This window comes from Erpetoichthys calabaricus, chromosome 6, assembly GCF_900747795.2.
Source record: "Erpetoichthys calabaricus chromosome 6, fErpCal1.3, whole genome shotgun sequence".
Taxonomy (NCBI): Eukaryota; Metazoa; Chordata; class Cladistia; order Polypteriformes; family Polypteridae; genus Erpetoichthys; species Erpetoichthys calabaricus.
This window is the reverse complement of record NC_041399.2, coordinates 154285298-154310071: the sequence shown is the minus strand read 5'-3', so window position 1 is coordinate 154310071 and position 24774 is coordinate 154285298. Positions and strand designations below refer to the sequence as shown.

Sequence of the window (24774 nt, the reverse complement as noted above, 5' to 3'; positions counted from 1 at the left end):
GAAGAAATGTAAACGAAGTGTGTTCCGCGTCGAAGAACCTCTTTTCTGATTTAAATTTACCATTTAAGGTGTGATTACATACAAATAATTGTCTTATATCCTCTGAATTATTTCAGATACTTAAACTCCCAGTGTAATGTATTTACAATGTACAAAAGCAGCTTTTGCCATTGCCTGTTTGTGTTCTCTGACGTGATTTCTACTTGAACGTGTGGGAGGCACCAAACTCGTGACGCATTAAAAAGAGGGCGGAATTACACGTATAACAGCGTCCACGTTTAAGAACGCACCCAATCCGATCGCAGCAGCTTGCATCTGCGGGCGTCGTAGATATTGCAGATTGTTGTTGCCCTCTGCTGGCAACGATGTTTATTTTTTTACTGCCGTGGTAAGGGAGGAAATTTGACTTTGAAATCGAAACCTCATATTCCCCGGAACGCATCAATAAGTTATAGATAACAAATTCACTGAAAGTTGTTTTTCTGTTACAAATTGCAGCTCAGCGACCTATGTGAAAAAGACTCGATTAAATAAGTTTTGTGCTCCACTTTGATATCTAAAGCAGGGGTTTTTGATTCAATCAACTTCTATTTTTAATAGCGCTCCTTGCCCGAGTATGCTTAATGATGTTTACTAGCTCCTGTGTTGTTTAGTCAATTTACAAAGCTAAGATAGGTAAATTGCATTTGCGTGGTTATATAGGATTAATTTAGAGTGTTCATGTGTGTTTTAACTTGGTTTTTAAGATTATCATCATCAACGTTATTTTCATTCTGCTTGTCCAAGTATTCTGGTTATTTAATTTATTATTCACCAATGAGCACGTCAGTGAGTCTGATGATGATGGCAGCTGCATTTGTTGTTTGCCTGTCTGCTCTACTCGTTATTTGTCATTGCTAGGATAAAATTAGGGGATCAAACAGTGTAGAGAAAATTGCATTATTAGGAATGCAACAGAAAAAAAAAGAGTTAAGCGTGTACAGCTATAGCAAAAACAAATTTAAAAATGTCTTATAAATCTAAAAAGGCATACTGATGTGCTTTTCTGAATACAGAAAGGGCAGCAAATTAAATGAAATCTACTAGAGACAAAATGAGACCATTAAGGGGGGAAAAACCCTGCAGCCAAATGGGGTCCCCAGGACTGAGTTTGAGATCCACTGTTCTAAAGTAATGTAAAGTTGATTCGATTCAGCCTATTTATTATACACGATTTGCTCAATATTATTTGTATTATAACGTTTGTTAAAATGAAATACAAGTAAGAAACAATAAAACATAGAGGGTATATAGTTTTAAAAGGTACCAGAGAACGGAAGTCTTCACAACTGCCCAGCCTCTTTGCTTCGACTGCTCTGCGCTGTGTTCTCCTCTGTTGTCGCTCTGGCAGTCGATGTACGGAGCAATCCGAGAACAATGACCACACCCGCCACATGATACAATGCAAGTAGTGTCTTCCCACGCTAATGCTAAATTACGGAAAAACGAGAACCCTTTCTGAGACACAGTATTTCATTTAAATGCATTACGACTTGTGGACGATTCTAAAACGTGATTGAAACCTTTTAATAACAGAACCTCCACAATGGTGCAGCAAAGAAATACAAGCTCAACACGGAGCTGCGATTGCTGCACATCTGTCTAGCACAGGGGTCCTCAATCACAGTCCTGGAGGGCCGTAGTGCGGCTGCAGATTTTTGTTCTAACCTGGTTGCTTAATTAGAAAGCAATTCTTGCCAATAATTTAATTTCATTGCTTGTTAGCTTATTCTGATATCCTACATTTCCTTTCCCTTTCTAAGGATATCATCCAAATGATTTGAAGGCTAAAATGGGTGAGTAATTTTCAGTCCTTCACTTTTTTCTCTTCACTTTCCTTCCAAGTATTTAATTAAACCCAATAGTGCATGATAGCTACACACAGGTGTAAATGGTAACAAGCCGACTGAAGAAATGCTGGTCTCTTTTGTCATTTGCATGTTATTGCTAATTAGGAGCAATTAAAAACCAAGACTACAGCTGTTTAAGACTAAAATAAGCAATAAGGGTTCAAAATCTTAACGAGCGAGACATCTAAAGTGAAGCAGAAGTGTTACTTGAGCAATTAGTACTTCTTATTAAGCAAATTGGGTTGGAGCAAAAACCTGTAGCCACTGCGGCCCTTTAGGACCGTGACTGAGGACCCCTGGTCTAGCAGGTAGGGAGGGTGATGCGAAAAGTTCTTACAAGACGTTCAAATTAGGCATAATGGGGATTGTTTTAAACATGAGCAGTAAAGTGTCAACAGTTAAACACTAATGTAATTGTTGTTTCCATTAAGAAGAATCAGAATGCCCTGGAAATTTACAGTTCGAATTTGAAACTTCGAAAGCCTGCAAACAGTTGCTGTTTCTATTGCATACGTTCAGGTGGAGCCTGCAAGCATCCTAATGTGGGAGGAGCACTTGTAAATGGTGTTCTTAGGAACTCATCAGGCATGTTTTTGCTACCTCTTCCCACGGCAGTTTTAATTTATGCTTAATAATTTAGGCGTGGATTAATATCTCTTGCTTTAGGAAAATTAGCCTGAAAATATTTTTCACAGTATATGAGCAAGTTGATCAGAATATCTAAACACCATATTACCAATTACATTTTACCACACCAGCATATAAAGGACTTCATAAGGCCACTGGGGCTGCTGACTTCTATGTGCGTCAGGTAACGCCTAGAGTTATGTACAGTGCTATGAATGATTTAACGTAATGTTTCAAATCCAGGGCAGAGTCACACAGCGTCTACTGCTTGTCCTGGTAATACAGGGCACACTCATGCATGTAACCACACTCATTGAGCCAATTTTGAAACACCAGTTATTTAAACTTAAATTGTAAGTTCTTCACGTTAAAGTGATTTCTTCTCAATACTGTGGGAATGCTCAGAGATCAGGTTTATGACCTGAAAGGTCCAGGACTCTTTATGCAAAGTCTCAAATTATCATCCTTTTGTTATATATAAAAGGAGTTTTAAAGTCACTTCTTGTTAAAAAAAAACAAAAACTACCTATTATAAAAAATGTGACATGGTGGTGCAGTGGTCTGCACTACTGCTGTGCAGTGGTCAGCACTACTGCCTTACAGTTCCAGAAGATTGGAATTTAATGCTAACCAGGGTTATTGTCTTTGTCAAGTATGGATGCTCTCCTAATATTTTTGCAGGCTGCTCTCTGGGTATTCCAGATTCTTCCCACATCTCAAAGACATGGTTCAAATTAATTGGTGACTCTAAATTGGTCTGTCATGAGTGAGTGTTGGTGTATGTGAACATGTGTCATGTAAACGCACTGGACATCCAGTCTTCTGTTGGTTATCACTTTATTTCCAATGTTGACAGGATGGAGTCTGCTTTCTGCAAAAGTTTCAGAAACTAAAAAAATAATGAATACATTCTAGTTTATTAATCTTATAATCCTTCTCTTTATTAGTATGTACTGTATGAATCTTTAAAGTTGTATATGTAAATAATGCACAATTACGTGCATTTGATTTTGGGAAGCTGGTCTCTATCATTTTTATTACTTTTTGTTTTGTGTACAAATAACTTTTAAAGGCAGCCTTTTCATTCATTGTTAGAATTGCTCTCTATGCTATTTAATGAGCAATCGGTGGTACACATGTTAACACAGCTGTCTCACAGACATTGGAAACTTGAACCCCAGCCAAGTCACAGACTATGGGGAGTTTGCTCATTCTCTCTGAAATCTTTTTCCTCCTGTTTACCAACTTTTTCACTCACATTCCAGAGATGAGCATATTAGGTGAGTTGGCAGCTCCAAATATTTCCAATAAAAGTGGCAATAGAAGTGTGCGAAAGTGAGTTCATAAGCTTATATCCCATCCAGAGATGTTGTTTGCCTTGTGCCTTATACTGCTGGTATAAGTGCCAGCTCAACCTCCCAGTCCCTGAAACTGGCTTAATTGTATTCAGTGACTGCACTGAGGTTGTGAGGGCATGTCTTGATTCTTTATAAATATCAAGCCTTTCCATTCAGCAATGATAGAAATATTAACAGAGACACTACTTATTCTCACAACATAACCTCAAAAAACATGTAGACCTTTTAGCATTTAAAAGTAAATCTATTTGACATTTACATTAAAATGTAGTTTTATAAAAATTGATGGACTTAATTTTTTTAAATATCATTCAAGAAAATTAATATTCTTTATTTAAACATCCAGTGCTAGGTTATTTTGCACCCTAAGCCAAGCTTAATAGTGCGCCAAGCAACTGCTTAGTAGCTAACCCGTTTGGCGGGGTCCCCCCCCCCAATGGTCTGCACCCTAAATGAATGCCTAATTTGTGGCCCTAATGCCATAGTTACAGAATTGTAGGCTGAAATGTTACATTTTGCTTTCCAAATATATTCAGGACTGTGAGCCATTTCCTGTGACTAACCCATTTCACAATAACTTCTTTGTAGCACATTTCACAGTAATTCTGCTTTTTAACCCAAAGACGGTTGGTTCAATTTATACCATAGTATTAGGCAATAATAATATTAGGAAGCAATTTAGCTGCTGGCAGTATAAAGCTAACTTTAAAAGCACAGCTTTATGTATATAAAACATAACAGGAAGGTAATAGAAATTTCTTGGTAGATTGTGGCCAGCTTGATCACAATCTGATGTGTGACAACTTGGATAAAACTAGCAATCCATAAACATTTTTACTCAGAGGACTTTAACCTTTCATGTCCCCAAATATGTGCAGGTGGTAACTATAAATTAGTTACATGTGAGGAAGTATCTGTGCATGAGTGGGCCCTGCAGCAGAGTGGGAACACATCCAGGAAGGATTTCTGCATTGTGCCTGATGTTGCAGTGATAGGCTCTGGCTTCCTGCAACCCTGAAATACAGTTAACAGACCTAACAATGTTATGTGATGTTCTCATAATTTACCTTTAAAAACAGCATACACAATACAAGTACAGCTTTGGATATGTTATGGTTATAACTTCATATTTGTCTAGTAAATGTTTTTTTTTTTTTCAGCTTAATACAATTTTGTAGTGTAATACAAAATCTGAAATGTATCAAGACCCAACTAAGGTTTTAAAGAAGATTTTCTAAGCAGATTCCTTCAAGGGTGAAAAACTGCATGGAGTGATATATCATGTATGTGTGTGTATATATATAAATATATTGTCACACATGAGCCTGGAAAGTGTCTTACAGTTATGGGTCCTGGTTCCCACCGGGAGAACACAAAGTGTGTTACACTGTCATTAAAACGATTTCCATTTTCTCTAGAATGGATGAGAAGTTCCTGAAGGATGACTAATGTAATTTTGGCTGAGAGGTCCTCCTTTTCCACCACATAGTCTATCAACTTCATGAGCAGAAACACAGGAAGTCAGCATACATGTACATGGTCAGACCTGTTTTGGAAAAGAATGGTGCTTCTTTATCTTTCTATCTAGGACATTAAACGGGGTGTCCTGCTGGAGCCCCAACTCTTTTTCTCTTATCTTGTCCCTTTTTACTATATAAATATATTGTGTCAAGCTTGGGTCACAAAGTTGCACAGGAGAACACAGAAGGGTTTCCAAGGAGCAGAATCTTTATTGCAGTTCTGGACGATACAAATACTACACTCTTTCAGAAGTGGTCTGGCCACACTTGGAACAGCTGTCAAAAGTGAAACCTCGGCCCCGACTCCTGGTCAAAAGAACACAAAGTCTTCTTCTTCAAGGAAGTACAACAACTCGGAAGCAGCAACCGGAGCAGAGGAAGTCTGGGGGAAGAGAGGACAGGAGAGTGAGACATCAGGATGGCCGCAGCTCTGTCTTTTAAATGCTGAAAGTCCCTTGCTCAGTGAGCAAGCAAGCCTGCAGCTGATCCCTCAAAGAGGAGGTGTAAGAGTGTGTTTGTTTCCCATTGGAAAAACTGTTTAAGAGGGAGTTCCTGAAGAGCGGCCAGGTTCCCCTGCGGCAGCGGTCACAATATATATACTTACCAGCCACATTATTAGGTACACCTAGCTAGTACCAGGTTGGACCCCCTTTTGTCTTCAGAACTGCTGTAATTCTTCATGGCATCCTGTACATTCAGCAAGGTGCTGGAAACATTCCTTAGTGATTTTGGTACATTTTGACATGATAGCATCACACAGCTGCTGCAGATTTGTCGGCTGCACAAACATGATGAAAATCTCCCATTCCACCTCATCCCAAAGGTGTACGATTAGATTGAGGTCTGGTGACTGTGGAGGCCATTTGAGTACTGGTCAAGAAACCAGTTTGAGAAGATCTAAGCTTTGTAGCATGGCACGTTATCCTGCTGGAAGTAGCCATCAGAAGATGGGTACACTGCAATCATAAATGGATGGAATTGGTCAACCTCAGCAGAATGTAGGCAGTGGCATTTAAACAATACTCAATTGATATTAAGGGACCTAACATATCCCAAGAAAATATCCCCCACACCATTGCACCACCACCACCAGCGTGAACCGTTGATACAAGGCAGGATGGATCCATGCTTTCATGTCATTGATGCCAAATTCTGACCCTACCATTTGAATGTCATGGCAGAAATCAAGACTCATTAGACCAGGCAATATTTTTCCAATATTCTGTTGTCCAATTTTCTGTTCTTAGTTGACAGGAGTGGCACCCGGTGTGGTCTCCTGCTGTTCTAGCCCATACTTTTCTTCGACATGTTGTGCATTTGGACCATTCTCTGTAAACACTTGAGGTGGTTGTGCATGAAAATCTCAGTAGATCAGCAGTTTCTGAAATACTCAGAGCACCCCATCTGGTACCAATAACCATGCCACATTCAAAGTAACTTAAATCATCTTTTCTTCCTCATTCTGAAGCCTTGGTTTGAACATCAGCAGGTTGTCTTTACAATGTCTACATGCCTAAATGTACTGAGTTGCTGCCATGTGATTGGCCGATAAGATATTTGTGTTAACAAGCAGTTGAACAGATGTGAACTGGGTATGATATTAAATTGCAGGGAAATCATGGGGGTTGGTGGCCACTATCCACCCTAAAAAAACTTCATGCAGCTCTGAGACAGACAGGACTCTTTTCTTCTTTTCACGGGAGTAGCTCTGCTGCAGCCGCCCATAGGAAAGCTACTTGCTTTATGAAGAGGATAGGGGAAAGCCCTCGGGAGCCCCATCCTCGGAAGAGTCAAAATTGTTAAAGAGCCAATGGGGTCAGGCCTGTTGGGGATCAGAACTGGTGTGGTGCTGAGGCATCAGCTGCTGCACAGCAGCACTCAAGTCCCAATTGGAGGTGGCCCATCTAGGTTGCTGCGTGGAATGTCTTGTATCTCCAGCATGATGATCATCTTCCTCTGCTGTCGGAGGAGCTTTGTAAGCTCAGCATTTCAGTGGTGGAATTCTCTGAGGTGCGCAGACCTGGAACTGGCCAGATCTCTGTAGGTGGGTCCAACTTTTATTGGTCTGGTAAATCTTATGGCTGTCATACTCATGGGAGTATCTGTTGCTGTGGCGGATCGGCTCCTTGTAGTGGTGTCCGATGTCACTCCTTTCAAAAAGCTTATTATAAGACTCAGATTAAGGCACTCTCTGGGTGCCTTTTCTGTTGTCTCAGGGTGTGCCTCAGTGAGGGAGACATTTCATTCACAACTTTGCTTGGTGGTTGATGGGTGCCCACAGGGTGACATGCCTCTGGTCATGGGTGACTTCAATGCAACCACTGTCACTGATAGGGCTGGTTATGAGGATGGTGTCAGTCCCTATGGGTCTGGTGACTGTGGTGAAAGTGGCTTCATGTTCCTTGACTATGCAAAAGGTCAGGGGGCTGCAGATCGCTGGATCCTGGTTCCAGTGCCCTGAGCTGCATTGTTGGACTTGACTTTACTCCAATACTGGTGGTGTGGTGAAGGAGATTGATCACATCCTCGTGGACATACACTGGAGGCTCTTACAAAACTGCAGGGTCTACATAAGTGCCCAGTTTGTGAATTCTGACCACAGACTTGTTGCTACTCTGAAGGTCCAGCTTAGATCCAGCAGGCTACTACTAGGAAAATGAGGCTGGACCTGACCAGACTCCAAGATCAGGTTGTTTTATATGCTATATGCCAGGGTGACAATCCACTGAGTAGTAGCCACTCCTGAAGCAATAGTAGCGAGAGAGGGCACCCAATGATTGTGTTTTTTCTTTTTGCTGAGGGCGGTGTCACACACGTATGTTTTGGAGACAACTAAAGGGCTTGAATACATGTGATTCCATGCCAGACCAGGGGGTGGCGAAGAGCACTAATTTTCCCTCTTGATCTTTTGCAGACCATTCTAGGGAAATCCCGCCCAGCTCTGGGGCAGTCAATGACGTCCCTTCCGGTTCCGGTGTGGATGACATCACTTCCTTCGCTGGCCTTTAAAAGCCCCATATTGCCTGAAGAGAATCAGTTCTGTTTTGAACTCAGTTGGAAGAACATGTCTGTGCTTATTAATCAGTTTTGCAGCCGGGAACAATTATACGGGTGGCTGCCCCAAACCTTCGCAATGTCTTTTGGTCATTTTTGTGACACTGGCGTAGTCGGCAGGATGGAAGAAACCCTGAAGAGAACAGGACCGGACCGGAATCATATCCAGGTGGGAGAGTACCTGGGCCAAGCTTTCGGGTGGGGATTGTGTCTCGGAATTCGGAAAGAACCGGTGCAGACGCCGCTCCCTTTGTCTAGCTCCGTGTCACCTAAATCAAATAGGGAGAGTGTCGATGGGACACACAGACGTGGGCTGGTTTCTATGGGGGAAGCGACAGAGACTTATTATGCTCTCTCGGAGGAGAGAGCTGTCCTTCCCACTGGGGCTAAGGCCCCAAAGCAAACTGGGGATTCCCCATACCAGCAGGTGAGCAAACTAAAGAATTGGAAATTTGACCCTGAATGGTCTACCCAAGAGCAGTTGGATGCTCTTTGGGAAGAGGTAGCAGGTTGGTTAAAGCCAGCCGAATGCACCACCTTTCCACTGGTCAAAAAAGTGGCCTGCTTTATGTTTACACCCAGCCGGTCTGGGGAGAATTTTCTAATGTCACCAAGCTCGTGGAGCTCATTGAAACCTCGAGGACAGCCTCGCAATTTGGGAGAGCAGAACTGTCCTTTAGCAGACGCCGTAGAGATTACATCCCTCTTAATCTGCCCTCTCAGCATAAACCGGAGTTTGCACCGGAGTCCCCGATTCCATGGGCACATCCTTCGCTCGGGAGCGAGGCAGAATGTGCATGGAGAGAGAGGGGTGGATTGCGTGCGCTTTCAAACCCCTTGTTAATGGCTCATAAGGGAGAGGTCATTGTAAATGGGTACAAAGTTGAAGCTCTGTGTGATTCCGGCAGCAACATCTCTATTGTTGACCGCCGATACGTACTACCGCGACAATGGTTAAAAATAAAGACCAGAATTACCTGTGTACACGGAGATGTCCGCTCCTATAAATCCGCTCGATGTTTCATCAGTCACGGAGGATCACTTAAAAGATTGATCATCCTCCCAAATCCACCGTGTGCTGTGATTCTCGGGCGAGACTGGTCTGATATTAAAAGCGGTGAAATACTGATCTCTCCTAATCCGAAATGGGGCCTAGTAACAGACGGGAATACACCGTCTCAGGTTGTCTCCACACCGTGTTCGCAGCCAGTGGAGAGAGGTATGGGAGACCAAGAGGAGGATGAGGAACTTCCTGGACCGTTGCGGGCCATTACGTCATCTGTCCGCGTCTCGCCAGAACGGGATGATTCTCCGCCCCTTGAGGTCAGACCAGACCCTCTCTCAGATCTGAGCTTTCAATTTAGACAAACACCGGCCTCATTTAAAAGGGAACAGTGGAATGATGATTCCCTTAAATTTGCTAAGAATGCAGTTGTCCTAGTCAACGGCCAACGCACCAATCAGCCCATGCCGCAAGGGCCCCACTTTGTTTTAGATAATGATTTATTATATTGAGTCAGTGAGCACGAGGGGGGGGGTGCGGAAGCTGTTGCTAATCCCACTAACTTTCCGGCAGCAAGTTTGTGAGTTAGCGCACGCCCACCTCCTAGGAGGCCACCTGGGCACCAAGAAAACACTAGAGCGCATTAAGCTCCGTTTCTATTTGCCGGGAATTAATGAGGAGGTTCGCCGCTTCTGTATTTCATGTCCCGAATGTCAGCTGTGGCAAATTGCTAGGAGGGTCGACACTGGAACCCTCGGCCCAAGGATATAAATATATATTAGTCCTCGTGGATTATGCAACCCGATATCCAGAAGCTGTTCCGTTGCGCTCAGCCAATTCTAAAGCAATCGCACGGGAACTAATGGGTGTCTTTGCGCGAGTTGGGGTTCCTAAAGAAATCCTTATGGATCAAGGGACCCCGTTTACCTCGGAAACGGCCAAGTTACTTAAAATAAAGCACTTGAAAACCGTGGTGTATCATCCTCAAACCGATGGTTTAGTAGAGAGATTTAATCAAACTCTCAAACAAATGCTTCGCTTGGTGGTCAGCGGGGACGGGAGGAATTGGGATCAACTTCTCCCCCTTGTACTCTTTGCCTACAGGGAAGTCCCTCAAGCCTCCACGGGGTTCTCACCCTTTGAATTATTATATGGACGACAACCCCGGGGTATATTGGATATTTTAAAAGAAGGTTGGGAAGGAGAGGCTCTTCACTCCACTAATATTTTGGAATATATCGCGCAATTACGCAATAGATTTGAGAAAATTAGGCCCATATTAAAAAGTCACAAGGAGGAGGCGCAATCAGCACAGGCCCATTATTATGACCGTGGCACGACACTTCGGGAGTTTCAACCGGGGGGTCGAGTCATGGTATTGGTACCCACCTCTCACTCTAAATTACTTGCCCATTGGCAAGGACCATATGAAGTCAAGGAGAGAAAAGGACTCGTCGACTATTTGGTGAAACAACCCAATCGTCAACCGAGTGAGCGGATATATCATGTGAATCTGCTGAAGCTGTGGAGGGAAAGGGACCCTGATCCTTCCTCCGGCCAGCCCCGCTCCTTCTTTGCTCAAACTAACACACTTAACTTCGGGTCTAATTTGAATACACGACAGAGGCGAGAGCTCGAAGCAGTTATCTCATCCGTGCTGGAGGTGGTAGACGAAAAACCCAGAAGAACCTCTCTGATTGCCCACGATATTGTGACTGAGCCTGGGGTCATCGTCCGAGAACGCCCCTATCGTCTTCCTGAGGCAAATAAAGCTGAAGTGGAACTGGAAATCAAGCGCATGCTGGACCTAGGAGTCATAGAGGAGAGTCATAGTCCCTGGTCCAGCCCAATTGTCTAGGTTTCTAAGCCCGACGGGAGTTGGAGGTTTTGCAATGACTTCCGTCGGCTTAATCAGGTCTCACTATTTGATGCTTATTCAATGCCTTGAGTGGACGACCTCCTTGAGAGGCTTGGACAGGCTAAATATCAGACCACACTTGACATGACTAAAGGGTACTAGCAGGTTCCTTTAACAGATTCCGCAAAGGGTAAAACCGCGTTTAGCACCCCTAGTGGGCACTGGCAGTATCGTGTCCTTCCATTCGGGTTACATGGGGCTCCTGCAACTTTCCAACGTCTGGTGGACAAAGTGTTCCGCCCCCCGTTGTCATCTATTCCAGCACCTGGAAGGAACACCTACAGCACGTCCAAGCAGTATTACGGATGCTAGGTGAAGCCGGTCTTCAAATCAATCCAAGAAAACGTTTCTTTGGATTGGAAGAAGCCAAATATTTGGGCTACCTGGTGGGTTGTGGTACTGTGAAGCCACAGTGCTCTAAGATAGAAGCCATTTTGACATGGCCAAGTCCGCGAACCAAGTGGCAGGTCCAGGAAAAAGGATAAACTTAAAGAAAGCAGAAACAAAAAGAGACAAAACCAAACAAAGCAGAATTCAACCTCCAGGGGCAAAAACAGAAAGACAAAAAAGAAAAAGAAGGGGAAATGTCCTTTACCCCTGATATACATCCATCCATCCATCCATTTTCCAACCCGCTGAATCCAAACACAGGGTCACGGGGGTCTGCTGGAGCCAATCCCAGCCAACACAGGGCACAAGGCAGGAACCAATCCCGGGCAGGGTGCCAACCCACCACAGGACACACACACACACCAAGCACACACTAGGGCCAATTTAGAATCGTCAATCCACCTAAGCTGCATGTCTTTGGACTGTGGGAGGAAACCAGAGCACCGGAGGAAACCCATGCAGACACGGGGAGAACATGCAAACTCCATGCAGGGAGGACCCGGGAAGCGAACCCACTGCGCCACCGTGCCACCCCTGATATACATGCTTAATGTAATTTTTTTTAAATTAAATCTCACCATGTTTTTTTAAAAGTTTTGAAGAGATCCTCCAAATGAGAATTTGATTTTATCCAATTTCAAATAGTACAGAACATCAGTTACCCACTGACTTATAAAAGGTGGGGTGGGATTTTTCAGTTACACAAGATACTGTATGTCTACATGCTAGTAGTGTAGTATAGGCGATTACAATCAATTTGCTGTTTTCCACTTTATGCCCACCCGTGAGTACACCAAATAGAGCTGTTAATAGGTTAAAAGTGATTATGGCACTACGGCTGTTTGACAAGCATTCAAACATTTTTGTCTAAAATGATGTTAACTTGGTGCACTTCCAAAACATGTGACTCAGAGAGGCTACAGATAGATTGCAAAGCTCGCAGGTTGGATCTTGCCTGTATACATTTTGGACAATTTTAAGTGAGATAAATATGATTTTTGAAACATTTTAAGCTTAATTATTACAATATGCAAGCTTTCGAAGCAACTAAAGCCCTTTCTTCAGGCAAGATGTCATCTTGACATCTTGCCTGAAGAAGGGGCCTGAGTTGCCTCAAAAGCTTGCATATTGTAATCTTTTTAGTTAGCCAATAAAAGGTGTCATTTTGCTTGGCTTTTCTCTACATTCATAATGGCTAACACAGTACAACACCCTAATACTACAGCTTAATTATTGAAAGCCTGAATGCTAGAGTGTATTCTGTGCATGGGTGCCTTCTTCTCCTTTTCTGAGATGTTAATCCTTTTCCCACCTTACACTAGGATCTTTGAATGGAAGAGACTTGGAGATGTTTTTATATATTGTTGAGATGCTTACTGAGTCTGCAAGACTGATCATTATTTGTTCTGGAATAAAATTGGGTAGGTTTCTTTTAGCAAAATTTCTGATTTGAAAGTAGTGGAAAAATTGTGTTGTTTGATAATTAAATTTGAAGCATAATTGTTCATAAGATGCAAAAACATTATCTATTTACAGTTCTCTAAGTGTTTTAATGCCAGACGCTTTGCAGAAATTAAATACTGTGTAAATTTGACAAGGTTGTAAAAGGTGATTATCATGTAGAGGAGCAACAGATAAAAGCCTCTCTGCCTTGAAGTACATCTTGCATTGGTTCCTTATTCTGAATAATTCATGGACAATTGAATTATTGGTATATTGACAAAAATTAGTATTTACTGGGGCACAAAGTAGGGCATATAAGAAGTACAGCAAGATTTTATTTCCATTGCAGCCCAGGCTTGAGTGAATTCATCAATTTGTGTCAATTTCTAAGTCTATATAGCCTGTATATTTGCCGTCCAGTAATAAAACTTAAAGTTAGGTAATGCCACGCCAACTTCTGCTTTAGGTCTCTGTAGAGTTGCTTTTTGAATTTGTGGATGTCTCAACTTCCACATACATTAGGTTATAATTGAGTCTAGTTTCTTAAAAAATGATTTGCTAATGTTTATAGGTATGTTCTGAAATAGTAAAAGAAAATTGGGAAGGATGTTTCTCTTGACAATTTTCACTCGCTGTGTGAATATGACATGGAGGGCATACAATCTGTTCAAATCTTGCTTGATTTTTTCCATGCTGATTGCAAATTTGTGTTGAAAAATATCTTTATATTTACTTGTGAGGCTTACCCCTAGATATTTCAACTGTTCTGATAAAGTAAATGGATAAATATCCAGTCTAATTTTGTGTGCTAGGGAGTTCACTGGAAAAAGCACACTTTTACGCAGAGTGATTTTGAGTTTGGATATCTTCTGAAATTCTGCTAGTGCATTAAGAACTAATGGTAAAGATCTTTGTGGGTCTGATATACTGTATACAGTACATATCATCTGTGTATAGTGATGTTTTCAGTTCAAGTCATTTTCTTTATCTCTAATGCATTTCTAAAGTGAATGGTCAATGGTGATTGCTAAGAGCAATCATAATAGAGGGCACCCTGGCTGAGTTCCACATTCTAGTCTGAAAAAGTAAAGTAATTTCATCCATGCACATGTATCCGGGCTAAAATTAAATTTGTACAATGTGGTGAATAGGCAGTCCCAATTGACTCTTTTAAAGGCTTTTTCTGCATCCAAAGATAATAAGCTCTCTGGTGTGTTAGATTTCATAGGTGAGTATATTACATTAAACAGATGCCGAATGTTTGATCATTGCCACCATAATGTCATTGATTTTATTTTTCATCACTATAAACAGAGCTGATTTATTTGTACATGCTAATTCTGCTCACATTCTTTAAGATAACATAAGCGAGATATAAATTGCTTTAATTAGGTCATGGCTATCCATCAATCCAACAATGACGCTGTCCATCCATTTGTACATCTACGTCACTTCCAATCCTTTGTGTACAATGGTGGGAGAGGAGGCCAATTTGGGGAAAGGCAGATTAGGCGGCCCAATAGGCAAGGGAAATGCTCCCCAGGCACAGTGGGATGGTTTCAATGGAGATGTCATGCCATTCCCTTCTCCTCTTTGTGATGGGTCCATTGTTGTTCGAACTGATGGACTCCTTCAATTATTGTTCATCTCCAACGTGCATGGATCCCGGCAAGTGTCTCAAGCTACATATGTGGAATGGAGCAGGCCTTGAAAAAATGCTTCAAGTATCCTTCCAGTGTTTCTTTGGTCCACATTGACTTTGGGATCCTTCAGTGGGTTCACCATACAGGACCATCCGGGGAAGCCGAGACTCATCCATGTGGGCAACGTGCCCGGTCCAGCGGAAGACACAGCTGACCAGCATGGCCTCAATGCTAGTTGATGAGCAGTTTTCCAGAATTTTAGCGTGTTTTAATAAAAGAAAGTATATATAATATAGGTGAATGCTTTTAAACCATTGTTTTATGTTGACTTCAGTATAGAATGTAATAAACAATTCCATTTCTACCTGAATTACTTTTTATACAGTTTTCAGTATTAGTTTTTTAGAATTTAGAATTTCCCAAAAGGCATGTTTGGATTTTTCAAGTGCAAAACAAGTTGTTTTCAGTATTGCTAAATACAGCTAGTTTCAACGGGAATAGGAACATAAAAAAAAATAATGTAACCATAAAAAACTTGGAAAAACTTTAAAATGAAGGGTATTTATTGTGCCAGAATTGCAACACTGATGGCAAGTTTAGAAAACGAACAAATGGACAGCAGATGTCAAAGAAAACAATGGAATTTGATGGGTTGTGCCTAATTAAAAATATGAATGGATGATCAGCTTTAAACTCATGTGTGAAAAACAAATATACAGGCTTAAATCTCGTACCAGTAGCTGCAGCTGCAACAGTGCCTTCTTCATTCATATCCAGAAAAATCCTTGTGAGTCACCTCTGACACATATAAACCTTCAGCACTGGAAATTCTACTCAGGTTACAATCACTGGCGTGAAAGACATTTATCATACCCATACTAGACAGATCTTTTCTTAAGTAGTAAGAGTGACAGCAAGAAGGGTGCTTGCCGTGACATCTGAAAAGAGGAATGAGGAAAAGGAAACCTGGTGGTGGAATGGGGTAGTACAGGAGAGTATACAGAGGAAGAGGATGGCGAAGAAGAAGTGGGATAGTCAGAGAAATACAGAATAAGACAAGAGTACAAGGAGATAAGGCTCAAGGTGAAGAGAGAGGTGGCAAAGGCTAAAGAAAAGGCGCATGATGAGTGGTATGAGAGGCTGGACACTAAGGAGGGAGAAAAGGACCTGTACCAATTGGCTAGACAGAGGGACCGAGCTGGGAAAGATGTGCAGCAGGTTAGGGTGATAAAGGATAAAGATGGAAACATACTCACAAATGAGGAGGGTGTGTTTAGCAGATGGAAAGAGTACTTTGAGAGGCTGATGAATAAAGAGAATGAGAGAGAGAAAAGGTTGGATGATGTGGAGATAGTAAATCAGGAAGTGCAATGGATTAACAGGGAGGAAGTAAGGACAGCTATGAAAAGGATGAAAAATGTAAATGCCATTGGTCCAGATGATATACCTGTGGAAGCATGGAGGTGTTTAGGATAGATAGCAGTGGAGTTTTTAACCAGATTTTTTAATGGAAGCTTGGAAAGTGAGAGGATGCCTGAGGAGTGGAGAAGAAGTGTACTGGTACCAATTGTTAAGAATAAGGGGGATATGCAGAGCTGTAGTAACTACAGGGGAATAAAATTGATGAGCCACAGCATGAAGTTATGGAAAAGAGTAGTTGAAGCTAGGTTAAGAAGGGAGGTGATGATTAGTGAGCAGCAGTATGGTTTCATGCCAGGAAAGAGCACCACAGATGCAATGTTTCCTCTGTGGGTGTTGATGGAGAAGTATACAGAAGCCCAGAAGAGGTTGCATTGCCTCTTTGTGGACCTGGAGAAAGCATATGACAGGGTGCCTCGAGAGGAGTTGTGGTATTGTATGAGGAAGTTGGGAGTGGCAGAGAAGTACGTAAGAGTTGTACAGGATATGTTACGAGGGAAGTGTGACAGTGGTGAGAACTGCAGTAGGAGTGACGGATACATTCAACATGGAGGTGGGATCAGCTCTGAGCCCTTTCTTATTTGCAATGGTGATAGACAGGTTGACAGACGAGATTAGACAGGAGTCCCCGTGAACTATGATGTTTGTTGATGACACTGTGATTTGTAGCAAGAGTAGGGAGCAGGTTGAGGAGAAACCTGGAGAGTTGAAGGTTTGCTCTAGAGAGGAGAGGAATGAAGGTCAATAAGAACAAGACAGAATACATGTGTGTGAATGAAAGGGAGGTCAGAGGAATGGTGAGGATGCATGGAGCAGAGTTGGTGAAGGTGGATGAGTTTAAATACTTGGGATCAACAATTCAGAGTAATGGGGATTGTGGAAGAGGTAAAAAAGAGAGTGCAGGCAGGGTGGAATAGGTGGAGAAGAGTGCCAGGAGTGATTTGTGACAGATGGGTATCAGCAAGAGTGAAAGGGAAGGTCTACAGGACGGTAGTGAAACCAGCTATGTTATATGGGTTGGAGATGGTGGCACTGACCAGAAAGCAGGAGACAGAGCTGGAGGTAGCAAAGTTAAAGATGCTAAGATTTGCACTGGGGTGTGACGAGGATGGACAGGAATTGAAACGAGTACATTAAAGGGTCGGCTCAGGTTGGAAGGTTGGGAGACAAAGTCAGAGAGTTGAGATTACGTTGGTTTGGACATGTGCAGAGGAGTGATACTGGGTATATTGAGAAAAGGATGTTAATAATAGAGCTTCCAGGCAAGAGGAAAAGAAAAAGGCCTAAGAGAAGGTTTATGGATGTGGTGAGAGAGGACATGCAGGTGGTGGGTGTAACAGAGCAAGATGCAGAAGACAGGACGACATGGAAGCAGATGATCTTCTGTGGCAACCCCTAACAGGAGCACCCGGAAGATGAAGAAGAAGGTACACAACATAAGATTTTCATAAGTAAGTTTTTTTTTTCAATCTTGAAGAGGGATAAACACATTACGCCTATGTAACACTACAATACAATTACAAAGTTAATTTTAATTGCACATTTTTAAGGTTGGACATCTTGTTTAAATATCTTAATGTTGCACTACTCTGTAACTACCACTTGGCTCTTGGACCTTTTCTTCCATAATAAGAAAACCACAGGCAGCTGTAAAGTGTGTATCGAGAGAATTATACCTGAACACTACCAAGAATACAAAGTATTGTTCAGCTGATAATAAAGTGCCTCCTTTCCATGTGTTAAAAGGTGGTTGTTATGCCTTACGTTCCGTCTGTTTCCCCACCCAAGAATTAATGTTTTGCCTGATCATTTCTCAAGAAGTGATGAAGTCTACACCTTCTGCGTGGTACAACTTCCTAGTTTCATCAATGAAATCCTGCATGAAAGGGTTGGTATTTCGATGAGTTATGTGATATATCCATGTGTCAACAAGTAAAATACATTTGATTTAATAAACAAAACCTTACATGACTTATTTGTAATGGGTAACATATTACTTTGCTGATACCTGTATTTGCATTAAATAAAACCAATATGTTCCATACAGCACTTTTTGGCCTTTTTTTCCGCTTACTTAAAATGTTCTGCAGAATACAAATGCAAATAATTAGGACGTTGAAAGTGACACTAGTATACATATAGGGTATACAGTAATAGTGCAGATTTAAAAACAAAAATGAAATAGATATATAAGCAAAAACATCAAATGATGGTGTAGGAAAACACATAACCAGTCAAAGACAACATAAGAATAACTGTATATGGTAAGAAGAGCATTTAGAGGAGCATTAGGTGCATCAGTTTTACCTGTGACTTTTGCAGAATACTACAAAACTGTACAGCCTGTAAATGCAAGAGGAGGAGGAACCTGCAAACAAGGCAGGAAAGGGCCACTTTTGACAACTGTATGTATGTTAATTTTATTACAAGTCTATATTTTCTGTTTTTGTATGTCTGTTACCAGTATACCAGCGATATACTTGAAATTGTATAAAAGTTCTGCATTCATGGCAAAATATTTTTTAAAGATTCATTGTCTGTTGTGTGGACATAAATAACAACATTTTATTGTCAGATCCTAATACAGCTGTGCTGTTTTTTTAGAGGTATCTATATATATAATTCTCTAAGCCGCCGCCAGAGCGGGCAAGACACCTATGAAAGCATGCAGGAAGGAGCCACGCCCACCAACTCTAAGACCATTGGATACAAAGAAAACTCGCAGAGCCACGCCCACCAACTCGGACGCGATGCCTCGTAAAACACACCGTCATTTCTGTTTGTCTGTGCTACAGTCCACATGCAGCTCTGAGTCACGTTGACTTTTCAGTTACGACGTACGACCGCGTGCAACACCGCAAACTGTTTTACACGCTACATACAGCAATTCGCATCCGCGACAAACATGCGTCTTCTTAGATGGTCCTGCAGGAACACGGAAAACAATTCCCCGCCCACCAACACTCCTTATTCCCTGGCCCACATCCACCCTCGCTCTCTAGGCATTCCCACTGCCTGATCATGTGCCCGAACGCAACAACTCACCGACCACCCCCGTAAGTCGCTTTCGTCTGTGCTAGGAGTCCACATGCACCTCTGAGCCACGTTGACTTTTCATTATTCTTTTCAGTTATGACGCACGCACCACCATCGCAAACTGTTTTACATGCCATGGTCTTAGAGTTGGTGGGCAGGTCTCCGTGAGTTGCTCTTGCGAGCGGGCACATGACCAGGCGGTGTGTATGCTTTGAGAACGAGTGTGGACGCGGCAGGACCATGTAAGAAGAGGCATGTTTGTTGCGGATGTGAATTGCTGAATGCAGCGTCTAAAACAGTTTGCGAGGGGTAATCCCATGGGATCCTTAAAACAATCCTTTAAAACTGAGGTTAAAAACACAATGAAGGAAGCCAGCCTTTAAAAACCAATAAGCCCTGTGCCTCTGTTTCATTAGCATCTCACCTGCTTCACCAATGCAGGCCCTGCAACAGTTGAGACGCTCTCTCAGCAGCTGAGCTTCTCTGTGCCTGACTCCACTATAGGCTGCAACAAAATTATGAAAGTACGGGTGCATTTGTTTCACACAAGCTGTGTGTGTGGGTGGGTTGGTGTTAGTTAGTTAATTAGTTACTCGAAGGATTTCAAGATTTAATATGCACAAGCGGTAACACTGCAAAAGCAGCCCAAACCAGAAAAGACGGCAGGCAAAAAGAGTAAAAGAATAAGTGCCACACCGATAGTCGCATTCAAAGATGGGAAGTAGAAAAGCAGACAGGCAACACTCATTTTCAGAAAAAAAATAAACAAAAAACACAAAGTCGAGTTGAGTGCTATGTAATTTATGAGGCTCTCTCTCTTTGTCTTCTTTAAAGATTTATCTGAGTCATGTTCAAAAATACTCAAAATTAAATATGTTACCATGAGATAACTACAGTATATTCTCTAATTTGTTTTCTTATTGCTGAATTATGGTCATTAATTCTCTAATTTAAACATTCTGTACCATACTGTGTCCTCCCATACTGTCAGTCTACTCATATATACTTAGCTCATTATTACTAATGTACATTATTTGCTTTCTGTTATTATTATGTATTGAATACTTTTGTTTGTATGTGATGTCCTGTGCATTTGAACCCATGCTTTGATTAAAATCTGGGTATCTTGTTGTTGGGTGGCCAGAAACCAGTAGTGAGTGACAGACACAGACAAGTGATATGGTGTAAAATCAATAGCGGTCCTTTATTGCAGAAAGCACCAATAAAACAATTATCAAAAGTCAGAAGCATGCACTTATTTCAAAACACAGTCAAATCAGCAATGACGCACAAGAAAAATGTAAAAATGAAAAATAAAGGGCTATTTGCAATATACACAACTGCAACTGCACTTTCAGGTGCTATGCAGTGAAAAGTAAATGCACAAATAAAATATTTTTCTTCCTGCAAAGATGTAAGGAACAAAAAGAGACGCAACATCAAATGAAACTAACGAATAAATAAAATAATCTGAAGTAATTTTCACACTCTTCACAGTAACTGGATGATTAGCAGAGCAGAAGACTGAAAGACAACCCGAGGCTCTGCTCATGTGTTTTATGTAGTAGTGTGGTTTTCCCATCAATTCTCTGTGGACGTTCTTTGGACTCCAATACGAACACACGTCAAAAATGTTGGCTATGCAATGTGCCTCATCCCTGTAACAAAGCACTACTAACTCTTCCATGCTAGCATGTGTGCAATGTTCCTTCCTATCCACTACTTAGTAGCTTTCTAACTAGTCCTGGGCCCTTTCTCTTTGTTCTGGTAACCATTTAAGCTCCCTCCTCAAAAATGGCAGACTAACACCTATATCATGGTCCCAATTTATCTTGAGGCATGTGTGTGAAAATGTAGGCCTTTAAGCCTCGTGCACACTTTTTGTGAACCTCCAGCGAAGCGTGTCTTCATGCCACCACAGAACTGATATCAGTGAAGTGTGTTCTCATTTCTACAGGCAAATGCACCCTTAACTATTTGCAAAGTGTTTCTGTCCTTGGGGACTGGTTTCCTCCATAAAGACAAAATCAAAGTAAAATGTTCATACCACATGATAAAATTTATTAGTTCTCTTTTGTTGTCACGAATATGCATGGAATGTATGTTTCCTTTTATTGCAAAAGTTTTTATGTTTATATTTTCTGTTCTGTTTCTGCCCCATATGTTCCATTGTAAAACACCAGGGGCCTCATGTATAACGCCTTGCGTAGAACTCACACTATAACATGGCGTAAGCACAAAAGCGGGAATGTGCGTACGCACAGAAAAATCCAGATGCAGGAATCTGTATGTACGCAAACTTTCACGTTCTTCCACTACATAAATCCCAATCAGTGTGAAAAGTAACGTACGTGCACGCGCCTTCTGTCCCGCCCCAACTCCTCCCAGAATTACGCCTCTTTAAATATGCAAATCAATATAAATAGGCTTCTGTGAAAAGACAATGGGAAAAGCACGGGGGGAAATATAAGAATTTCAGCGAATACCAAGTGGAGGCAAAGGAAAAACTTACTATTGTTGGTTTAAACAGTGGTATAATCAACAAAAGGAAGTTGATCGAGTGACAGAGTGTAGGAGAAACTCGAAGGCTCAAGTTCACAAAGTCGCACAGTGCCCGAAATAAAAAAGAAATCACATATTAAAGTCGCCGTGAAAAGGCGAGTCGTAGCCCACCGTCTGAGTGTCATATGAAAGCTTATTAGGGTACAGACAAAAACAATAGGCACACAGTGGGAAAAAAGCACGAAATGTCAACTTTAACCTCGAAATTTCCACTTTAATCACGTAGTTTATTTTGCCATTAAAGTAGAACATCATAAACTTCATCTTAAAATCGTTTAATTTACTAGTTTCTCAAATCCCATTGTAACTAAAGTGGCACATTAAATGCTTTGTTCTGTATTTGATCTTCTATGTGCTCTACATGTGTGAATCGCTACCTACTTCTTAAACGGGCTTTCTCTTTCTCCGACAGGACACATAATCCATTACATTCGTGATATTACAGCTCTCTGAATAATTAAAATGCTGAGATGTATACGTGATATCTTTTTCATGATGATAGGAATGAAAGCATGTTATTAAACATGGGAACACGGTGGTGCAGTGCTTGTTCATGTCTCACGCAAGAGGCTTGCGGTGCCATGCGCGACCTTCGATGAAATAATTTATTACAGAAGTACTGTCTCTTTCAAACGTACTAACCTCCAATTCCTGTCCTTACTTTTTATTCTCCAAAAACCCAATCACCACACAATCAGCTCTGTAATAGACGTGAAGCCATCTGTAAGCTTAAAATGCCGATTCTTCAAAACTTTTAAGGAACATTGAAATATCTTCGTAGTACATGTTTAATTATTATATCCGTCTATCCTTCCAGTGTCGCGTCAGCACCAGCAAGAAACAATCCCTGAACTAGCTAGCGCTGCGGCACCGTGTCCTCACATGTTTAATTATTAACAATAAAGATTATTTAAATGAAGTTAAAGTTTTATCTGTATAATATAATCAACATATTTTTCTGCATTTCATCTTAAAAATGAATACCGTCATCATATGTAAATACGCGCTTTATAAAGTGGCGCAGGTTGTGCAATATTATAACTGTAGTGCAAGTTTACAGTGAGGTAATTGTACTTATAAGTAAACAGTTCTACAAGGAGCACTTGATGGACTGATTGAGTGCGTTTAGAGTTCTTGGGATGAAACCTTTTCTAAACCGCGAAGTCCGAACTGGGAAGTCTCTAAAGCGTTTTGCAGTGGCTCAGGCAGCGTCTGCTTCATGCTGTATACCGATATTTCTCTTTTCCGATCAGCTGCTGCTGTGATTCCCCACTCAGAAACAGTGATATAAATACTCCGAGTGGTGCAGTGAGAGAAAAATGGAAAAAGATGATCTGCTGTGGCAACCCTTAACAGGAGCAGCTGAAAGAAGAAGAAGATGCAGTGAGAGTTATAACGCTAAAGCAGTTATGGTATTTGGAATACTATGGCTATTCCCTGGACCATTATATTGCTGCAGGTTAATTACAATCAGATGCATTACACTAATAAACAATATGCAGTTAGTTTCAGTGTATTTATAAAGCCGTGTCAGGAATGTGGAGCTAAGAAAGAAAGGGTGACCACGCAGGAACAGTAGCACTGCTTTGACGCTGGGTGCCGCCAGTCTGCAAAACCGAGCGGAGAAATTGTGTACGCCAAGGTATGAGTTACCGTGGAAATGTGCGAGGATTTACACCAAGTTTAGGTTTTATACATCGCGATTTAAGCGTGGAAACGTTCGTACGCAACATTTCTGTGCGTATGCACCGTTTATACATGAGGCCCCAGGACTGGCTATGTATTTTTTAAAATTTTTACAAAACACTTAATTTTACAGCACATTTTTTCAAGGCAAATGCAGCAATAATGATCTTTGTGAAGAAATAACAGACTTGAAAAATATCAAACTTATCCTTTAAGAATAATTAGTACAGGTATAAACAGGAGCTACTGTCAGGAATACATGTTGCAGTTTGCCTTGTCTTTCCTTTTTGTATTTAGTCTTTTCATTTAGAAATTAAACATAGGGTACTTCTTTTTGTAAGATATTGTTATCAAGACCTTTATTGACAAAGATTTCCTTCTGATACTCCCAGTACTGATTGGTAGGCTGTGTCACTGAGGACCAGAGGAGTAAGCTATATGAAAAATATAATACATGTTCCAAATGAACATCACTACTTAAAATTACAGTCATTCTGAATTTCAAAATGTAAACTTTTAAATTAAAAACAAAAACGTCATAAACAATAAAATGAAAATAAAAAATAAAAATGCAAACAAAAAAGCCTAATACAAAAATATTAAAGTAAAAAAAATACTATACAATACACACAAAGAAGACAGTTACATATAAGAAAAACACAAATCAAAATGTACAAGAAACATTACAACAACAAATTGAATATGCTTCTGTGCATCCTTCTATACATCCTTCATGTATGCTCACTTGTTCAATCTGTGCAGCAGTGTCACCTCGTTCTCCTAAAAGAACCATAGCAAGAGCAGTGGAGATGTTTAATGGTGAAAAGAAGACATCACCACTGTTAGTCTCACTTAACTTCTTAAACAGGTCCAGGGAGAACTGAGAATTTGCTTCACTCAGAGTCTCCATAACTTGGTGTTGGAACCAATCTATCAAATAATAAACATAAATCTATGTATCAATTGTCATTAAATTAATTTTTTGTTCTGTACAGTTTGCAAAAAATATATTCCAAAGAATCAAAATATAACATGTCTAAGCAATACAAGTTGGTATTAAAGGCTTGTAAAAAAGAGAGTTAAGTATGTAAGAGGATGAGTTTATAATTTTTGGGGTACACTATAATAAACGTTGAACAGGTGCTGACATTGTAATCTCAGTTTCATATAATGACATATTAATCATAAATCTGCCTAGGCATGAAAAATTATTTTGTATATTACTT

The 24774-nt window shown here is 41.0% G+C and overlaps 1 protein-coding gene across 3 annotated transcripts in view; it reads right to left on the bottom strand.

The window, feature by feature from the left end:
- The window catches only part of LOC114653613 (leukocyte elastase inhibitor-like), a 43359-nt gene extending 18885 nt beyond the window's left edge, over positions 1-24474 (bottom strand). Inside the window, exon 1 of one of the 3 annotated variants that reach the window (XM_051928856.1) lies at positions 24294-24474. In XM_051928856.1, coding sequence (XP_051784816.1) covers positions 24294-24458 — 165 coding nt within the window. In that variant the 5' untranslated portion in view covers positions 24459-24474. Of the gene's footprint in view, positions 1-1306; positions 1468-24293 lie in introns of those variants that run through there. The other 2 variants (XM_051928857.1, XM_051928855.1) reach the window with 2 other exon arrangements.
- Between the last annotated feature and the right edge of the window lie 300 nt (positions 24475-24774).